This window comes from Lutzomyia longipalpis, chromosome 4, assembly GCF_024334085.1.
Source record: "Lutzomyia longipalpis isolate SR_M1_2022 chromosome 4, ASM2433408v1".
Classification (NCBI taxonomy): Eukaryota; Metazoa; Arthropoda; class Insecta; order Diptera; family Psychodidae; genus Lutzomyia; species Lutzomyia longipalpis.
Genome location: NC_074710.1, coordinates 11,721,478 through 11,738,522, shown reverse-complemented (window position 1 = coordinate 11,738,522; position 17,045 = coordinate 11,721,478). Strand labels below are relative to the sequence as shown.

At 34.7% G+C, this 17,045-nt stretch overlaps 1 protein-coding gene across 1 annotated transcript in view; it reads left to right on the top strand.

The window, feature by feature from the left end:
* Positions 1 to 17,045, top strand: part of LOC129794509 (uncharacterized) — a 57,555-nt gene that overhangs the window by 30,790 nt on the left and 9,720 nt on the right. The window contains exons 4-5 of the mRNA XM_055835261.1: positions 16,375 to 16,465; positions 16,553 to 16,845. Of these exons, the coding sequence (XP_055691236.1) occupies positions 16,375 to 16,465; positions 16,553 to 16,845 (384 nt within the window). The remainder of the gene's footprint in view (positions 1 to 16,374; positions 16,466 to 16,552; positions 16,846 to 17,045) is intronic.

The following is a 17,045-nucleotide window of genomic DNA, read 5'->3' as shown; positions in this document are numbered from 1 at the left end:
GTGCAATAAATTTCATGGAATGAGTGTGGCCTGGGGCAAATGGGTGGATAACGTGAGAATAAGATTGAAGGTAAAGAAAAGAGAACTTTTGCGTTTTGAATGACAAACCAAGTGGAAAAGTCTTCTATATGGAGGCACATTGAATTCTCTCTCAGAGTCTAGAAGATTTTATATTCTTTGTTACCTACAGTGTCGCCTTTTTCCCCTTCCTTCGGCGTGACTACCAGCACACTGTGCTATATACACAGCTTGTCTCACCTATTATGGATAAATGGTGTCGTGACTGGCTTTCTGCCAGGTATATCACTTTTTTTTCACGTCGCTTCCCTCCACCCAACATCCCATGCGCGCGTAATAATTTTGTCCATCTGTTCGTCATCCACAAGCACTGATTATTCGCCTCTTATGGATGTTTTTTTTTTGCATTTATTGAAAAATTGCCAAAAAAAAATTAAATTTCAATGGGGCTCATTTCTCTTTCTCCCCGCCCCATCTCTCCAACATGCAACAATGTTGCCAAAAAGTGCAACCGCGATTTGCTACCTGAATTATCGCCTCGATTGCCCTCGGAGATCACAGCGTGAATATAAATTGTAGGCACAAATGATGGCGTGAAAATTATAATTTAAAGGATTTAAAGTGCAAAATAAAAGTGAATGGGACAAAAACAAAATTTCACCCAAAAAAACAACATGATGCAAAAAGTAAAAGGGCAGATAAAAGCCCCTTTCGCATGCATTTTTATGTTTATCTATGTAAATTTTTGCACCTGAAAAGCAACTACCCGGCGCCTCCATCCCATGGCGCCTCCACTGCATTAATTTAAAACAAAAATACGATGCGTGTGGATTTTGCATATGCAATTGCCATTTTATGCTGTCACTGCATAAAACACCTCTCATATTTTTACAAATAACACCCAGTGAATCACAGCCACGATGAAGCTCCTCCACACCACACTTCATCGTATAGCGCGCAATATTAATTAAGCGGAATGAAAAGTGGTTTTGAGACTCCATGCATGTGATTTTCTCTTCGGCATTTTCACTCAACTACCGGGATTTCACGGGTGATTTTTGGACATAGGTCAACAACAGGTTTACTAATGGGAAAATCCAGTGCTCTATCTGAATTTGAGAAAAGTTGCTGATGGGTTTTTTTTACATCTCATTTTGTTTGCTCACGGGGTTATGTACCTGTATTAATTTTAAAAGAAGTATAAATTCATTTTGAGAGAAGTTTTCCAGAGAATCTGCTCAAAAAGGAAATTCTCTTGAAAATAAGTTTTTTTTTTTAAGTTTAGATAGTCTATTTTATGAAAATATTTTTATGTATTTTTTTTATACACACAGAAAAATTATTCGTATTAGTCGAATGCGAGTGAGATATTCGCACATAACCTCAGTTTGATTCGCACTCTCCAATGTAAACAATATAGGAAATACTCGTCATTAACGAATGCGAGTGGCACACTCGCAAAAATTGACAGTTTCACTGCCACTTTTGATCAAAATTTCTCTGTGTGTATATCCCGATGTAAGGTTATCTAGCAGAAAGGAGTTTATTCATTTTATTTATTGTTTTTTTTTACCCACCTCCACCCCTCAGGTCCTCAGCTCGTAGAGCTGATTTCGGACCGAGGCATTGCCGCAATGGCTACTTAGCCCGCTAGTGCATTAACACAGGCGCACTAGCAGAAAAAAAACACAGAAACATTGGGAAATAAACAAATATCGACGAGGCCTAATTTATTTATTGTGTTTTATGCAAATCATAAAAAAAACTTTATTGGGAGTCAGAATGTACGAAAAGTCAAACCTTTCAATTATCAATAAAATTAGCTGGGAAAATTTCTTAAGAACGCATAAAGCAATAAACCACGCCCCCATTGCGCATTGCATTCCTTTTACGAACAGATTAAATTTTTTTAAATATAATTAAAAAAAATGTAAAAATGAATTTAAAAGCGACTTAGAAGCCGCTTGATTTTTACTTTATAACATTTAACAATATTATTCTTATGTTTCAATTTCCTTTTTTTCTAACTTTGACGTTTAATCCTTAACATTTGATGTTCGTTTGAGTCTGACGCATCTTTTCCTACGTTTAAATATATTTTCGTACTCTGACGTTTCTTTTCTAACATTTACCGTTCATCTTAATCGTTGACGATACTGCTTTTTATCGTTTAAATATTTTTCAAAATTCGACATTTCTTTCCAAACGTTATTGTTGTAGTTGTTGACATTTCTTTTCTAACATTTGACATTCATTCTAACGTCCGACGTGTTTTTCTTACATTTGGCATGTCATTTAGTCTAGAAAAACTTCTTTGTTTCTTCTGAACAAATACCTTGTTTCATAAGAAACAGAAAATGAATAATGTCCTTTAGCAGATTAACAATTAAACTCTAGCTGGAGACCTGAAGAAAGAGTAAATATTCGACAAAATATTTCGTGTAGGACGAATACAATGCCTCAAATGCGAAAAATAGTGTCCACTGTAGGTGCTCAATAAGTGTCTGGTTAGCGGTAAATTGCATAAAATAATTTAATACAAATTCACATAGAAAATTTATGTATGAGCATTGGGTTGCCTACATATACCCCCCCATATTAAGCTATGAGTGCGGTTTGGTTTTTTTATCATGTTTCGCATGTGTTTCTTTTCTTATAAGAGCATTATTTAAGTGAATGTGCTCAAATTTATTGGCAATATGCAACATAATTTCTAATTAAGCACATTCAACAGGTTGGTGGCTTTTTTCCATCATCGTCTCCTAATGCAATTTGTGGCTGTTTTGTGCCACGGTGTGTTTTTCTTATATACATATACCTCAAAATTATGTTGACTCCATATGGTGAGCGGTAATTGGTAGACAATTCCCAAGTGGATTTGATTAATAATTGTTGGAGCTTTTAGAAAGAGAGACTTCTTTGTACATTGAACAATTCTCTCACAGAGTGCATGAAGGAGGGGGCGCTTTGGGAGTAAATTCTACATAACTTTTGCCTTGAGATTTTTTTCCTGTATGCATATAGGTAGCGATATACCTATATATGAAAGCTATATAGCTACCATCCTCGAATGTGGAAGAGATTGCAAAGAAGAAAAAAAGAATTTTCAACTGTAGGTGGTTTTGTTGGGGCTTTTTTTATTGTCTTGGCCATTTTCTTTATGTTGCATTTATGAATTCTGCAAATTTAATTAATTGGACACATTCTTGATACGCGAGTCTCGGGGTATTTTGCTGCCCATTCACCTGTCGCTGTCGGTAGATACACAAAGTGTATTATATATTTTTTTTAAATTAAATTCAACAACAATTTTCAATCTGTCGGAGGGAGAGCGAAAAAAAGGTGCCAAAGAGAGACAATGAATAAGCATCTCACTGCTTTATTTGCATTAATTCCAATTTTATTCACACTTTAGTCGTTTTATTAAAATTTATATTTATTCTTTCCTCTGTGCAATCTTACAAATTGGTTTGTGAAAGAAGTAGCGGGATATTGTTGAAATTTAAGTGATTTTTGTTTGATTTTTCATATCAATATTGTTTTGTTTAATTTTCCTTCCGGTCCCTGATGAAAGTTCTGAAAGTGAGCCGAAAGTTCTTCAATTTAAAATGATTTTAGATTTGCTTTGGGCTGAGATGGCAAGTAATTTTCTATTTAATTCTATTATCTTTAAAGAGAATTGATTTAATCGCAACTGAAACCTGTTGAAAACAACGCCATCTATTGCACAAAACGCAACATATTCGTTTCTCTTACTACAAACATTCCATATACACAGATAATTTTTTTTTCTTGAAGAAAATCCAACACATAATTTTCACGTAATTGCAATGTGATTAAAAAATTATATTGATTAAAAATTGAATGCAACAAAATAAGTAATTTGACGTGGAATCGAAAATGTATATCCTCAATAGATGGATGGGGAGAAGTATTGAACTATAAAAAAAAACTTATTACACCTGTTCCCCGACACACGGTGTGCAATTATTGTGTGTCTCCCATGCACACTCGGGCAATTGAAAAAAGCTGCATCAACCGCTAGCAATAAATAAATAAGTAATCAATTAATAATTTTCTTGTGCCTTCAATTTTGTACACACAAGCTCCACACAAAGGCCTGTCACGCTCGAGAGAGTGAGATTTACGAGGTTGGGACGAGGAAACTGTGAGACGCCGCACGGTGAGAGTGCGATGTGAGCGCCTGGCTTTTTTGTTGTGGTTCAGTCCACCTGATGGGGGCTCCTCAGGTGATCGTGCTATCGCGGGGAATGGATCTGAAAGTGCAATGTTTATCCCCAAGGATTCATTTCAATGTTGCCCCACAATTAATAGCACAGTGCACGTGTTTTTCTTGCGCTTTTGCTCTGAATTTTTTGGGCAGATTCTCGTGGGAATTTCACAGAGAGCTTTTCATTACTGGTATGGTGATGGGAAATTTGGGGGTAAAAAAATATATGGAGAGAATTTATTGGGCGTGGTTTATTCTGTGATGTTTTCATTTGAAATGAGAAGCTTATAAATGATGAGGGATTTTTTTGTGAATGAAAATATTCTGATTTATTCGTATTTTTGTTTAAAAGAAATCCTTAGAAATGTTAAAAATAACATAAAAGGTTTAAATATCATAAAATGCTTGAAAATAAACGTTTAACGTTAAAATATGAATATCAAACGTTTCAAAGGAAACGTCGAACTTTAGAAAATAAGTGTCAAAGTTAAAAGGAAAACTTCAAACGTTAAAATGTAAATATCAAATGTTTCAAAAAATCATAAAATACTAGCTAGAAAATGACAAACGACTGAAATAGCATTAAATATATAAATTCGAACGTTACACGTCAGAAATTGAGAAGCATGTACGTTAGAAAAGAAATATCAAATGTTAAAATTGTAATACAAACAAATTATCAAAAACTGCTTATGAATTACTATTTCAATACGTTTTAATTTCATTTTTTAATCGCTTTTTAACACCATTTAAGGGGGGTTTCTTTTGAGAGCTGCTGAAATTAAATGTTTTTATTTTTCTTGGGGTTTTTCTTAAACTTGGTTTTCAAGTATTGGTCACATTTAATGTCTTAAGAGTATGAAAATCACTTTCCGCCATCTTAGATGCGACGCCATCTTGTGATTTTCCTCATAACACAAAGGTAGGTTTTTCTCAGGATCTACCGGATAGATTTTAATGGGATACAGATTTTAATGTACCAAAATTTTGAATTTCCATTCTGGAGATGAGAAAAGCGGAAAAACGTCAAAAATATCTGAACAAAAGTCACATTTTTCCACTTTTCTCAGTCCCAGAATGGAAATTTAAAATTCTGGTATATTTAAATCTGTATGGGTATTTCCTCTTTCATTTGCTTTTTATCTTATCAAAATCCATCCAGTAGATCCTGAGAAAAACCTACCTTTGAGATTTAGGGCAGTTCTGTGGAAAAGTCGGAAAATCTCAAGATGGCGTCGCACCTAATATGGTGAAAAGTGATTTTCTTAGATTTCAATAAATAGGCTATTAATGTAAGCAACATCGGAAGACCAGGTGTAAGAAAAATCTCAAGAAATATGAAAACATTTAAAATGTGTAAATTATAATAGCTTTCCCAAGAGACCCCCCTTAAAAACTATGACTACGGCCCTGTAAAATCTGCAAAACAACCCCATTTGACGGTATATTTTTCCCTTTTCTCTGATCAACACAAATACCGAGGAGTTTCCATAGTTTTTAGAGCTCACACACATAAATTGCGATGCTCTTTATCAGTGACAAGAGATCGTGATATGCAATCTCTTGAGTACTTTGCGTGAGTTTTTAGCAAACATTGCTACTTGCACCGAGGCTTTAATAAACGATTTATGATACGTGATGTCATCGTGTGCAAAATTCCTCAATCCCATGGAATTATTAATTCACACCGTCGTGCCAATGCCGGGGAAAATTTAACCGAAGAAAACGATTTGGCAACATATTCTTATGTATGGAGAAAATTCTATAGTGGAGTTGTACGCATAATGTGGACTTCTTTAACGGTTGGCTAACGGCTAAAAGAGAGAATTTAGCTTGTCTTCTTACTTATTATAATTGCTAGTACGTTAATGATGATGTATAGCAATGATTTAGGTAAATTACCCTTCACCGGCGGAGAGTTGCATCTTCGGCCTCCCAGCCGCCAATCACCGCGACAACAGCTCGTCATTAGCGCACCTTTGGATGCCTTGGTGAGCTTACAATTTGTCCGCACGCGCAATCCGCCTCGTTGCATCACATCTTCACCATTAATTCTCATTAAATGAAGCTTTCTGCTCTCGCCACGTCTGGCCTTTTTTCTCGCCATCTCGCGCACCTCTTGCACCGTCCATCACTCTCTTCACCAAGGGGGCCCCGCTTGTGTGTGGAGTCAATGTCAAAAATCCATCGAAAATCATTTTGATGGATTTCGCGATAAAAGGTTTCTATGCGTGGTTTGCTAGTCTTTAAGTACCCCACAACAAATTCTCCGTGTATGTACAAAAAAAAGTGCCGATGCTGCGATTAAATACCTAAACACAAAACTCCCATGTTGTGTCGCAAAATTCTCACCAACCAATTTGCTAAAATGGAAGTTTATTTGGTTGTTGTACAAGAGATTTTTTTTGGGATTAGGCAAAAAAAAAAGAAACATTAAAAAGAAAAAATCGAGAAGTTCGAGGCAATAGTTGAAAGTCTGGGATTTTGATATAAGAGCAAAAGCGGTGTGAATTTCAAGTGTTGTAAAAAATAGTGATGGTGGAGATTTCATTGGAAAAAGCCACGTTTGATGGAACAATTAAAATTGACCTTTGATTGAATTTCCTTAGAGTAGGAGAGGAAAAAAATCCGATGAAGCTAAAAGATTAGTTTACTTTTTTGCGAAATTTAGATCTTCCAATTTGCGTCACAAAAGTGTGGTAGAGAAGATAAAGGAGGTTAGTCACGATATAAAAAAAACTTCTTCATTCGAGGAATAATTAAGACACAATTAATTTTAGAGATGGTTAAAAAAGAACAAGAAATCGCCAAAGAAACTTTTCATTATCAGCTGGGAAAAGCCGGCAAAGATTTTCTTTAAAAATGTAGAGAATGATCTCTTTATGTTTTTTTGTCTAGATAAAGCATAAAAATACTTTGTTAAAAATAACTGAAGAAGCTTCATTATAAAGGCTTTCTGTTTTGAAAAAGATAAAAAACACTGTAGTGACGTCATTCTTTGCATTTTTGAAGAAATTATCATAAAAAAATATGTCGCTGTTTTATATTTTTGTTCCTGTAAATGTTTCGAAACATATTCTCGCGTTTTGGGACATTTTAGGATTTTTTTTCTCTTTTCTTGAATATTTTATAATCTTTAGAAAAAATCGTCTGACTCATTAAAATGAATAAACTCCTTCAATTTAAAAAAAAGAGATTTTTTCTTATCAAACCAATTATACCGATTAACGATTTTTTTTGCATTTAATTCAATTTCAAATACAGGCTTCCTCTAATTTTCAAATTCAAATTCAAAATCTTATCTAAAAGTCATTTCTTAATCTGCCAATATTCGTGCAAATGACTTAATTTCCAACCAAATCCCCAAAATTCATTATAACATCTGAAGATCAACTACATCTCGTGGAAATGGCTTTTTAATGCTAATATTCTTGCATCCAAAAAAATGTGTTTTTCCTCCTTAACGCAAGATGAGAGAGAGATGAAAAAAAAAACACATGATCGCACTAATTAAAATTCATAACCTAATGATCTTTAATTTCCCGTGATTTTGTGGTGATTTACAGCCACGATGCCATCGCAAGCTCTCTATATTGGGCACACGAGATTGAAAAGGGTTTATCAGCAATCTATGCCAATTATCGCGAGGTCACCATTTAAACTTTTCATCTTCATTAGGAATGCCTTGATTTGTTGGAATATTTTTTTCTTCTTTCATTTGTAAAATTATGAGCTTTAGCAATATTTCCAAAAAAAAAAAAGAAGGGAGGGAGGGCATTTTGTCAAAAAAAAAATCACAAATTTTCCCTCCACTAATTTCAATGGAACAAACCCGACAAAATGGTTGATGTCTTTCACTTCTTTTGTGGTCTCCTAGCAATTTGCAGAGTTATTGTTTGTGGGTCATTGTGTGACCCATTGAGGCTATATTTGAATTATGCAAATAGACGTTTAGAAGACATTTTCTTTTCACTCTTTACAAATTGAAAAAGTACACCTTTGAGGACTTTACAACGCACCGCAAATAAAAGTGAAAAATCTTTAATGCTATGGTGTGACATAAAGTCCCTCGGGGTGAAGAATTTTTATTAAATTTCACGCCTTTTTTAGTGGTGCAAAATGGACACCAATTTTATCGCGACAAAAGCGACAAGCAGCTAAAAACTGCCCAAGGAGTATTAAATCGCATATTAAGCATTAATTGCCACACAAGTTCGGTACATGCCGGTTCTTTTTTGCAACATCAAGAAAAAAAAATAAAAGTTAAGCATCCACAAAGGAGCTGCGCGAGATGCAAATGATCCATCAATTACAGCGGTGACGATAATTTTCGACACACTACCCGAGCATCAATGCAGGTAGACTATAAAATTAATTTGTCGATCGGCGGGTAGTTTTTTTGTCAACCATGTCATTTAATATCATTAATTTGGCGGTCACAGAGTCATAAAATTGACAAGAAGCTGACTTAATGAGACTTTAATTTTATACAACAGCAATCACTTTGCAGGCACTCATCGAGCATTTTTTAAACGACTTTTTGGCCATTTCCATTGATTGATTTTTATCTATAATTCAAAATTTTAAGGATTTCTTTTAATAAGCAAATTTTGAATTCAATGTGGGTATATGAAGCAAATATAAAGCTTTTGAGAATGAAGCATATGAAACTTTCTAACATGAAACAATAATCATTTTTTGTATCTATATAATAAAGAGCATATAGCCCTAGTTGTTGCGCGTCGTGAAATAAGCCCTGTACGGGAAAGAGTGAAGAGAGTTGGTCCCGTAGCAAGTGTGGGATGTGGTGAATTCTTGGGCAGAGCTTGCCTGGGGATTTTCTATCCTTAGGCACAGTTCCACTTGGGAATTAACACCTGTTCGGATTAATCTTGGGGAAAGTCACTTGGGGACCTAGTCCTTGGGCAGCTTTCCTTGGGATTTATCCAGGTCTTGGGCAGAACCTTACTGGGAAGATTCCGCTTGGGACCTTTTAGACCTTTACTCTTGGGCAAACTTCCACGAGAATTATTTCCTGGGATGTTCACTTGGGAGCTAAAGGCTAACTCTAGACCGGCCCATGGGGGCCAGTCTTGGTGATTATTAGAGACGAGGTACACGGTTGGAGTGCTGTCCTAATAATGATTTTATTTGCATAAAGTTACTCTATTTATACACAAATTTTTACATGGGATTTATACAAAATAGTGGTGGGGAGAATTGCTTATGGACAATTCTGATGTGACGCGAAGGGAATAGAGAATGCATATCTTGCAGAATGTCGAGATTTGCTTATGATGCATTTTGCCCTATCGTGGGAAGTTGGTGGGTTTTTATGTCGCAATATAAATATTTCGCGGGAGAAATATTTGGCGGGAAAATATTTAGCGGGAAGCTAATTGGCGGGAAAGTTAATGGGAACTTTAGTGGATTATTCTTGAACTTCTTTGTTCTTATACAATTTGGGGGTGTCGCGGGGGACGAATAAACTAATCAATATTTTTCTGAAATAAAATTAAAAAATGGTAAAAAGGGAAAATAAACTATCTCATGTTTCCTAAACAAGCCCATAGTGATGATGATATAATAAAGAAAGATCTGTTTGTTGGTAATCTTCCGTCGTGTTCGGCTATACAAATCTACACCGTTTGACCGATCGCGATGAAATTTGGTACAGAGGCTCCTTATATCAGGCGGTTTCGAGTGGCCGTATTCATTTTCCCCCCAAAGCCCCCCTTCAGGTAGCCCCCATATAAAAGTCATGTATTTTTTGCGAATTTTTGAATTTGGCGCCGGAAATGTTGTATGAAAATGATTTCTTTTCTTTGCAAATTTTTCTTTGGGATTGATAGGTGTGCCCAATCATACTTATAAATCATCACAATTTTTTCTCTCTAAAATTTGCGCGAAGCGCAAAACCCCCCGCGAAGCGGGGCGAGGAAAATTGGAGCGAAGCGACAATTTACCTCGTTCTTTTAATAGAAAATGAATTTGAAAAAAAAGAATAGGGTCAAACGGGTCAAACTGCTAAAAAATAAATTATTTTGTTAAAGATTTTTTTTACAAATACATTAAAAAAAATTTTTGTTAAAAATGTTGCTAAGAATGCTAAAATTGCAAATCTTTAAAGACCGATAAAACGTTAGAAAACAAAATAATAAATGTTAGAAATATTGTAAAGATTACCTTGGGTAAGATCCGAATTAAATAATAATTAATAGAATATCTGGTGGTCCACCCAAATAACTTCCCGTTGTCGTACCTTAGGTAAGGATTCCAAAAGAAATAAATAAGATAAGCGATTGTTCCTTCTTCTTCTTCCAATCCTTCCCTCTGGTCACATACCTTTAATAGATGCAACACATTAATTAATATCTGAGCCCTTCGGCTCGAAGAACCGCGGATTGTTGCAATCTAAAGGCAAATCCAAAATCTGGAAGATCTTCCTCGTGGTTGAAATGAGTTGCACTTCTGCCAATTTCTCCTTATTTCAGGATCAGTGGGGCAATTCTATTTCACTGAGGTTTTAAATTTTTAAATAAAACAATTTCTTCCTGATTCAATGAATTAAACTGAGCAGCGGATTTTATTTATATTCAAATTTATCAAATTTCAAATTTTAATTCTTAAATTGATTGAAAAAAATAATAACAATAATGGAGAAAGTGAAAGTGGAAGTAAAGAAAAAAGAGATTATCACGAAAGGGAGATAATAGAGAGAGAGAAAAAAAAACTGATAAGAGGAATTTCAAAAATTCACAAATTTAACTGTAGCTCATGACCGTTGCATACCAATTCTCGATAGGGTGATTCACTTCATTAATTTACGCTAGCGTAAACAAATATCAAAAATTGAATATGAATGAAAAATTGTAAAAAGCTCTTGAAGCATTTGGTTAAAAGTTACTTGAAAGAAACAAAATTAAATAGACAATTCTTTACTTTTCATTGAAACTGGTACTTGTAGGGTAAAAAAACTATAACAGTGACGTTCATTGTTCGCAATTTTAAGCAATTATTCTCCAAATTTTCTTAAATGATCTTGCTGTATTGAAAATGGGATGTTTTTTCTTTAGTAATTTCTAATTGTTTTATTTTCTGCTCGAATATCGTTTTTTTTCCCTCCAATAAGTGATGATTGTCTCATATAAAATGGTTAAACTCCTTTAATCAATTTGCAAATTTTTAACCAAAATTTTCATTTTCGTTGATTTATTTTTAAATAAATCCCAAAGAGGACAATACCTCTTTGCTTCCAACATGATTAATTGCTAAAATAAATCGCTAAATTAAACATTTAACCACGAGATGGAACTTTAAATGATTAATCGCACAATTGCTCTCTGAAATCATGTGTTGTATATATGAAAAAAAATGTTATTCTGTGAAGAAAAAAGATGTCAGAAAGGCAAGAGATTTGAATGATCACCCGTTTTTTTTTTTATTTAGTGGGTGGTCAATTAAGGTCCGGATTTGTATTCAGCACTTATATTGATACTATTTGTGTGTGGTTGGTAGGTATATTGAGAGTTGGTGGATCATTTTCTGTTGCTCACGATGGTGTTTTATTTGTTCAAATTGCATAATTTAATATCTCGTTTTTGTGATACTTTCTGTCTCAATAAAATGTTTCGAGGGGGACTACCATGGTGCGAGAGGAGAATGCGCGTCTTTTTTCCCATAGAAGTAGCCATCGTGATCATTTGCAATCGCACAAGATCACCATCTCACTCCACATTTTATACAACATCGCATTTACAACCTGCATAACACACCATTCTATAAACCAGCAGCTACATATAGCAAAATATTCAAATCCAAAAGCAAATAATATGTATGTTAAGTAAAAGTAGTACCATACTATATGTACAATTAAATGTGGGGAATATTATGTAGAAGGATATATTCTAATCGTGAGAAATTAGTGATTTGGCATACTCATTAAATTTCCAATTGAGCACACTCATAAGAAGTGATGTGTGTTGCTGCATAGAAGCATAATGTTTTTTTTTTTGAGGGACAAGGAGAGAGAGAGACCCCAAGTTGGTATGTAAAATATAGAATGCAATATAGAGTTTTGCTCCAATTTAATGTATTACAACAGAACGATCATAAAGCAATTATGGCTGTAAAATAAATTTCAATTGAAACGCCAGGTATTTGCAAAAAATGATAATCAGAGAATAAAAACATTCTACAACATGCTATAAACGACATCTTAACATTTAAGTTAAACATTACATTGAATTTGCAAACATTAAGTCGTTTCTCTTATGGCTTTTTGCTAAACTATGGGACGCGATTGATGGCGGTGTTGCAATCCCCGTAAACAGCTCTGATTTCAGAATTTTCCGTATACATATGGAAATTTTCACACGCAGATCCTTCGCGTCATTGAATGGTCTGGTGCAATCAATTTCGCGCATGAATGTCATGGGAAAATATAAGAAAATTCTCAAAGGATGAGAGAAAAAACATATTTTAATTATATTCTAAAATTCCTAACTTTAAGTTCTTCGCCGAGAAATACTTTGTTAGTTGTTTGTTGATGTCTAAATAGAATCAATTTCTTCTTCAAATTTCTTGTCTAAAAATATTGAGCTCAATTTGCAAGATTAAAAAAAGATTGTGCAATAAATTGAATAAAAATTATTAAGGCTACAAAGCCTTCAAACTCTTGCTTGCCGTGAACAGAGTCGTAATCAAGAAGGTTTTTTGGGTGTCAAAACATTGGAAAAGTTTAGATATTCCCGGTAATTCATTTGTAGAATAGAAATTATTTTCAGGTATAAGGGAAAATGAAGAATTTGAAAAAGAAGATCGTTTGAAAAGAGACGTGAATTGCAAAAAATGTAAAATAGTAACAGGAACTGTCAAACGTTAGACATATACATATAACGCAAAAGAAATTTAAAATTATATTTAAAAAGCTTCAAAGCGTAGAACGTTAAACAAGAAACGCCGAGAAACGTCAAATGTCGGACGCGTAAAAAATCAGAAATGTCAAATTTTAGAAAAAACTGACAAACGTTAAATAGGAAATGTCAAAAATGAAATTGTATTTGAACGAAATATTGATAAAACCTCCTAATTAGTGTGGCGCCCTGAATAGGGGGGCGCCACAGGGCTTTGGTCAACTCCTCTAGTAACCTCAACCCTCGTAGTCCTCAAACTAAACTACAGAGCATTTTACACGCACAGCCATTCCCGCACAAGGCTGAGCTTCGACTAACTCTCTCTACACACATCAGCACTCTTTACTACTCTCATATAATTACTCTCTCAGTGCTCTCCTATATTCTCTTGAGGATTCTCGTACTCTCTCTCACCTATTTGAGGATTTGTAACCTGGGGGCAGAAGCCGTTGCCAAGGGAAGGGCAGCCGTTACAGTTACCGCCAATCTAAGGGTACTCACTCTATGAGCTATGGTTAATATTCGCTGGATAGTGAGTCGGGCGCTACATTAGAAAAGAGATATCAAGTTATTAATCATTTTTTAATCCATTTTTAAATCATTAAAATTTATTTTGATGTATGTATTCTTAACGCACCTTTAAGTTGATTTCTGACTACATCCCTGGTAAAAATCTTTTTTTCTTGTAAAGTTTCATTAAAATTGATTCTAAATGATTTTTCAAAAAAGGGAGCAATTAATTTTAACCTAGATTTTACCCTAGATTACTGGATGAAATGAATTATACAGAACATGGGGCAACTTGTTAATTTTAATTGAGAAATAGGTATATTTTCCTTGGTATGTACCGAGAAAATATTTTAATTTTATAATGACGACTGTCTTATAGGAAATTTTTCGGGCTACAACTTTGTCTCACACGATTTCTTTCTATCTCAATGGGAAAATGCATTTTCAGTCCATTTTCCGAACCTTGCGATTTAACTTTTTGCCCCAGTTACCCCTAAATGTTAACATGGAAATAAAGAGTTATAAAATTTCTTGTTCTTGCTTTATATCTATGTTTTTATCCCATCCTATTGTCTTTAAATTTTGATCCTTGATTAATTCTCTTTTTTGCCGTGACAAGTAAAAGCTTTCCACCATTTCCTCGGAAACATTCTCCCACAGAGCAACTAAAACGGAGCAATCAAGAAGATGAGGAATAAAAATCTTCACTCACAATTGTACCGCAAGAATATTTCCCATTTATATCAATTAGTCTCGATGGTTAATCGAGGATTTCCTGCGTTTCATACAAAAGCACAGCCAGTGAGCTCCCCGTATCCGGCTTCTAGCTGCAATTGAATTATTAATAAAATCTCTCAATGAGGCGCGTGTAGTCGCCATAAAGATGGGTGGATAGTGCATGTATAAGCTAGAAAAGGCGTGACCACAATCACTTGGCTCTCATGGAGCTTTGTGGTCGATAGAGATGCAATTTTAATTGAATAAACATCGCGATCGCGAATCACGAAAGTTGTTTTTATTTAATACATTTACTTATATATTATTTATGTGCATTATATATTTTCCCTCACCGCCAGTGGGTGTGCAAGAAAATGGAAAAATTCACACGATCCCCATTGAAGGTTAACGAGAGAATTCCCCATATTGTGCTATGTGTTTTATGCTATATACACGATGAATTCCTTGTGAAAGTGAAAAATGCGTCACTATGGAGTTTTTTGATTGCTCTAAACTCTGTCGTGGTGGAGACAATGCGCGCAAAATGGACAAAAGACAGGTCACTTGGAGTTCGGGGGAGATTATCTAACTTTCTCACCCATTTCAATGGACCTTTGGCTGTTATGTTATAGTTAAATTGAAAGAAGCAAAAAAAAAAAACAACCAAACTAGGCATGGTCGAGCCATTAGCGGTGGAAATGTACATAAAACACCTTCCATTTGCGCCAATCCGATCGTGAGAACCTATTCATTACATTTCCCAAATCAACTCTTTTTGACTTTTTCAGCACAACACCGTGCAACATATTTGACAACGCGCGATAGATGGAGGGAAAGGGAATGTGCTCTAGCGGGGGGAGCCCCCCGTGGTATGCGCAAACTTTTCCTTCTACATGCTATGCCGCTTCATGAGAGCTAAATACACAACACCATTCGCTCTTTAATAAATGCTCAACTCCCATCAACTTTTGTATTCACGCAAACACAAAGACCCTTAGTTAGGAGAGACATTTCGGTTATTAAAGATCTTTTTCTCACATCGCCAAAAGGTCATTTATAAGATGCGGACTTTTTCACTTTGGTCTGCATTAATTGTCAAGGATTTACCTCTGCATAGTGCTTAGCTTCTTGAGTACAAAATGTTTACAAACTTCCCAGGAAATATTGATTTAATATTCACTCAAAAAGTTTGATCTTTGATTTGATTGGTTTCAGTTATGTGTTAGTTTGATTTAATTGACAGGTCTCTTTTGAATTTGAATTTAGAGCTTTTTTGTTCACTAAATGATCCACTTGTTTCTCTTTTGTATTCGTAAGGACAAGCAACTTGAGATGATTCCTTGAAAAGCTTGAGAACTTCGACGGGCGTTCTCAACATTTACTGAATTTTAATTAGGAACAAAAGAATGAAGAAATAAGGACTGTAGTAAAAATTCTTTTCAAACGGTTTTTGAGACTTTTTTTTTTAAATTTGAATACGTTGAAGATGAATTGAAAAGCGACTTGACGTTTACTTACGGACATCTGACGTTTCTCGATGAAAATTTTAAACTTTTGACATTTGTAACATTTGACGTTTAAATGTTAAAACAAACGTCAAATGTATTAAATATGTCAAACATTTAACACTTAACGTTTGACAATTCTTCTCTAACGTATGACTCTATTTTTTTCTAATGTTTGACATTCGTCTGAATTTCTTTTTAAATATTTGTCGCTTAATTTTTTTTGTAACGTTTGAAAATTTATTATTTCTATTTCTTCAATTTCAGTGGAAATTAAATAGTTTTCTATGTTATTCTTAAACTGCTTTTCAACACGCCACAAGATAATTTTATCTCTATATATGAAATCACAAAAATAACAAAAGTGAATAAACTCCTTTTATTTACTCGTCGTGATCACAAATTATAATTTACAAACAAAATAAAATCACAGCCAAAAACTAAAAAATGACATTTTTGAAACTTCCTATATTTCCAGATACTCCCACGAGAACAAACAACCTCAAGCGACCACCCCCACCGTTGATGTTGGCACCACACTTGCTAGGAACAAAAAGACCAAAAGACATGTAAGTTTCGCATTATTTTTATTCCCAATTTGCAAGATTTTTTTTTCCTTATTCAATGTTGCTTCAATCTCTCTGTCAATGAATTAGTCTCTCATCACGAAAGTACCTTAACTCCACCCTGACTGGTGGGATTTCCAACAATAACAACAGCAGCAGCACCAACAACAACATCGCAATTCCCAGCCACTGCGTGACCGAGGGTGAGCATTCGGCGGCACTTAGTGGTATTCTGCTGCGCAATGAAGGTCACGTGAGACTCTCAGGGGGTCCACGGGTGGAGTACGGGAAGAGCAAGAAAATCCACAAATGTGATGCCGATGGATGCGACAAGGTGTACACGAAGAGTTCCCACCTCAAGGCGCACAAAAGAACGCACACAGGTGAGATTTTTTTTACCTATACACAAATACCTACATTAGTTGATTGATTAACAATTGGGATGAAATTTTGTTCTTTTCTCTGTTTAATCGACGTTCTACCTGAAGAAAACTTTAAAACTTTTTTTGTGTTGAAAGACTAAACCAAGAATTTTGAAATTTTTTTTATGGAAAACAATTCTTCTAAAAATTTAAAAGATAAG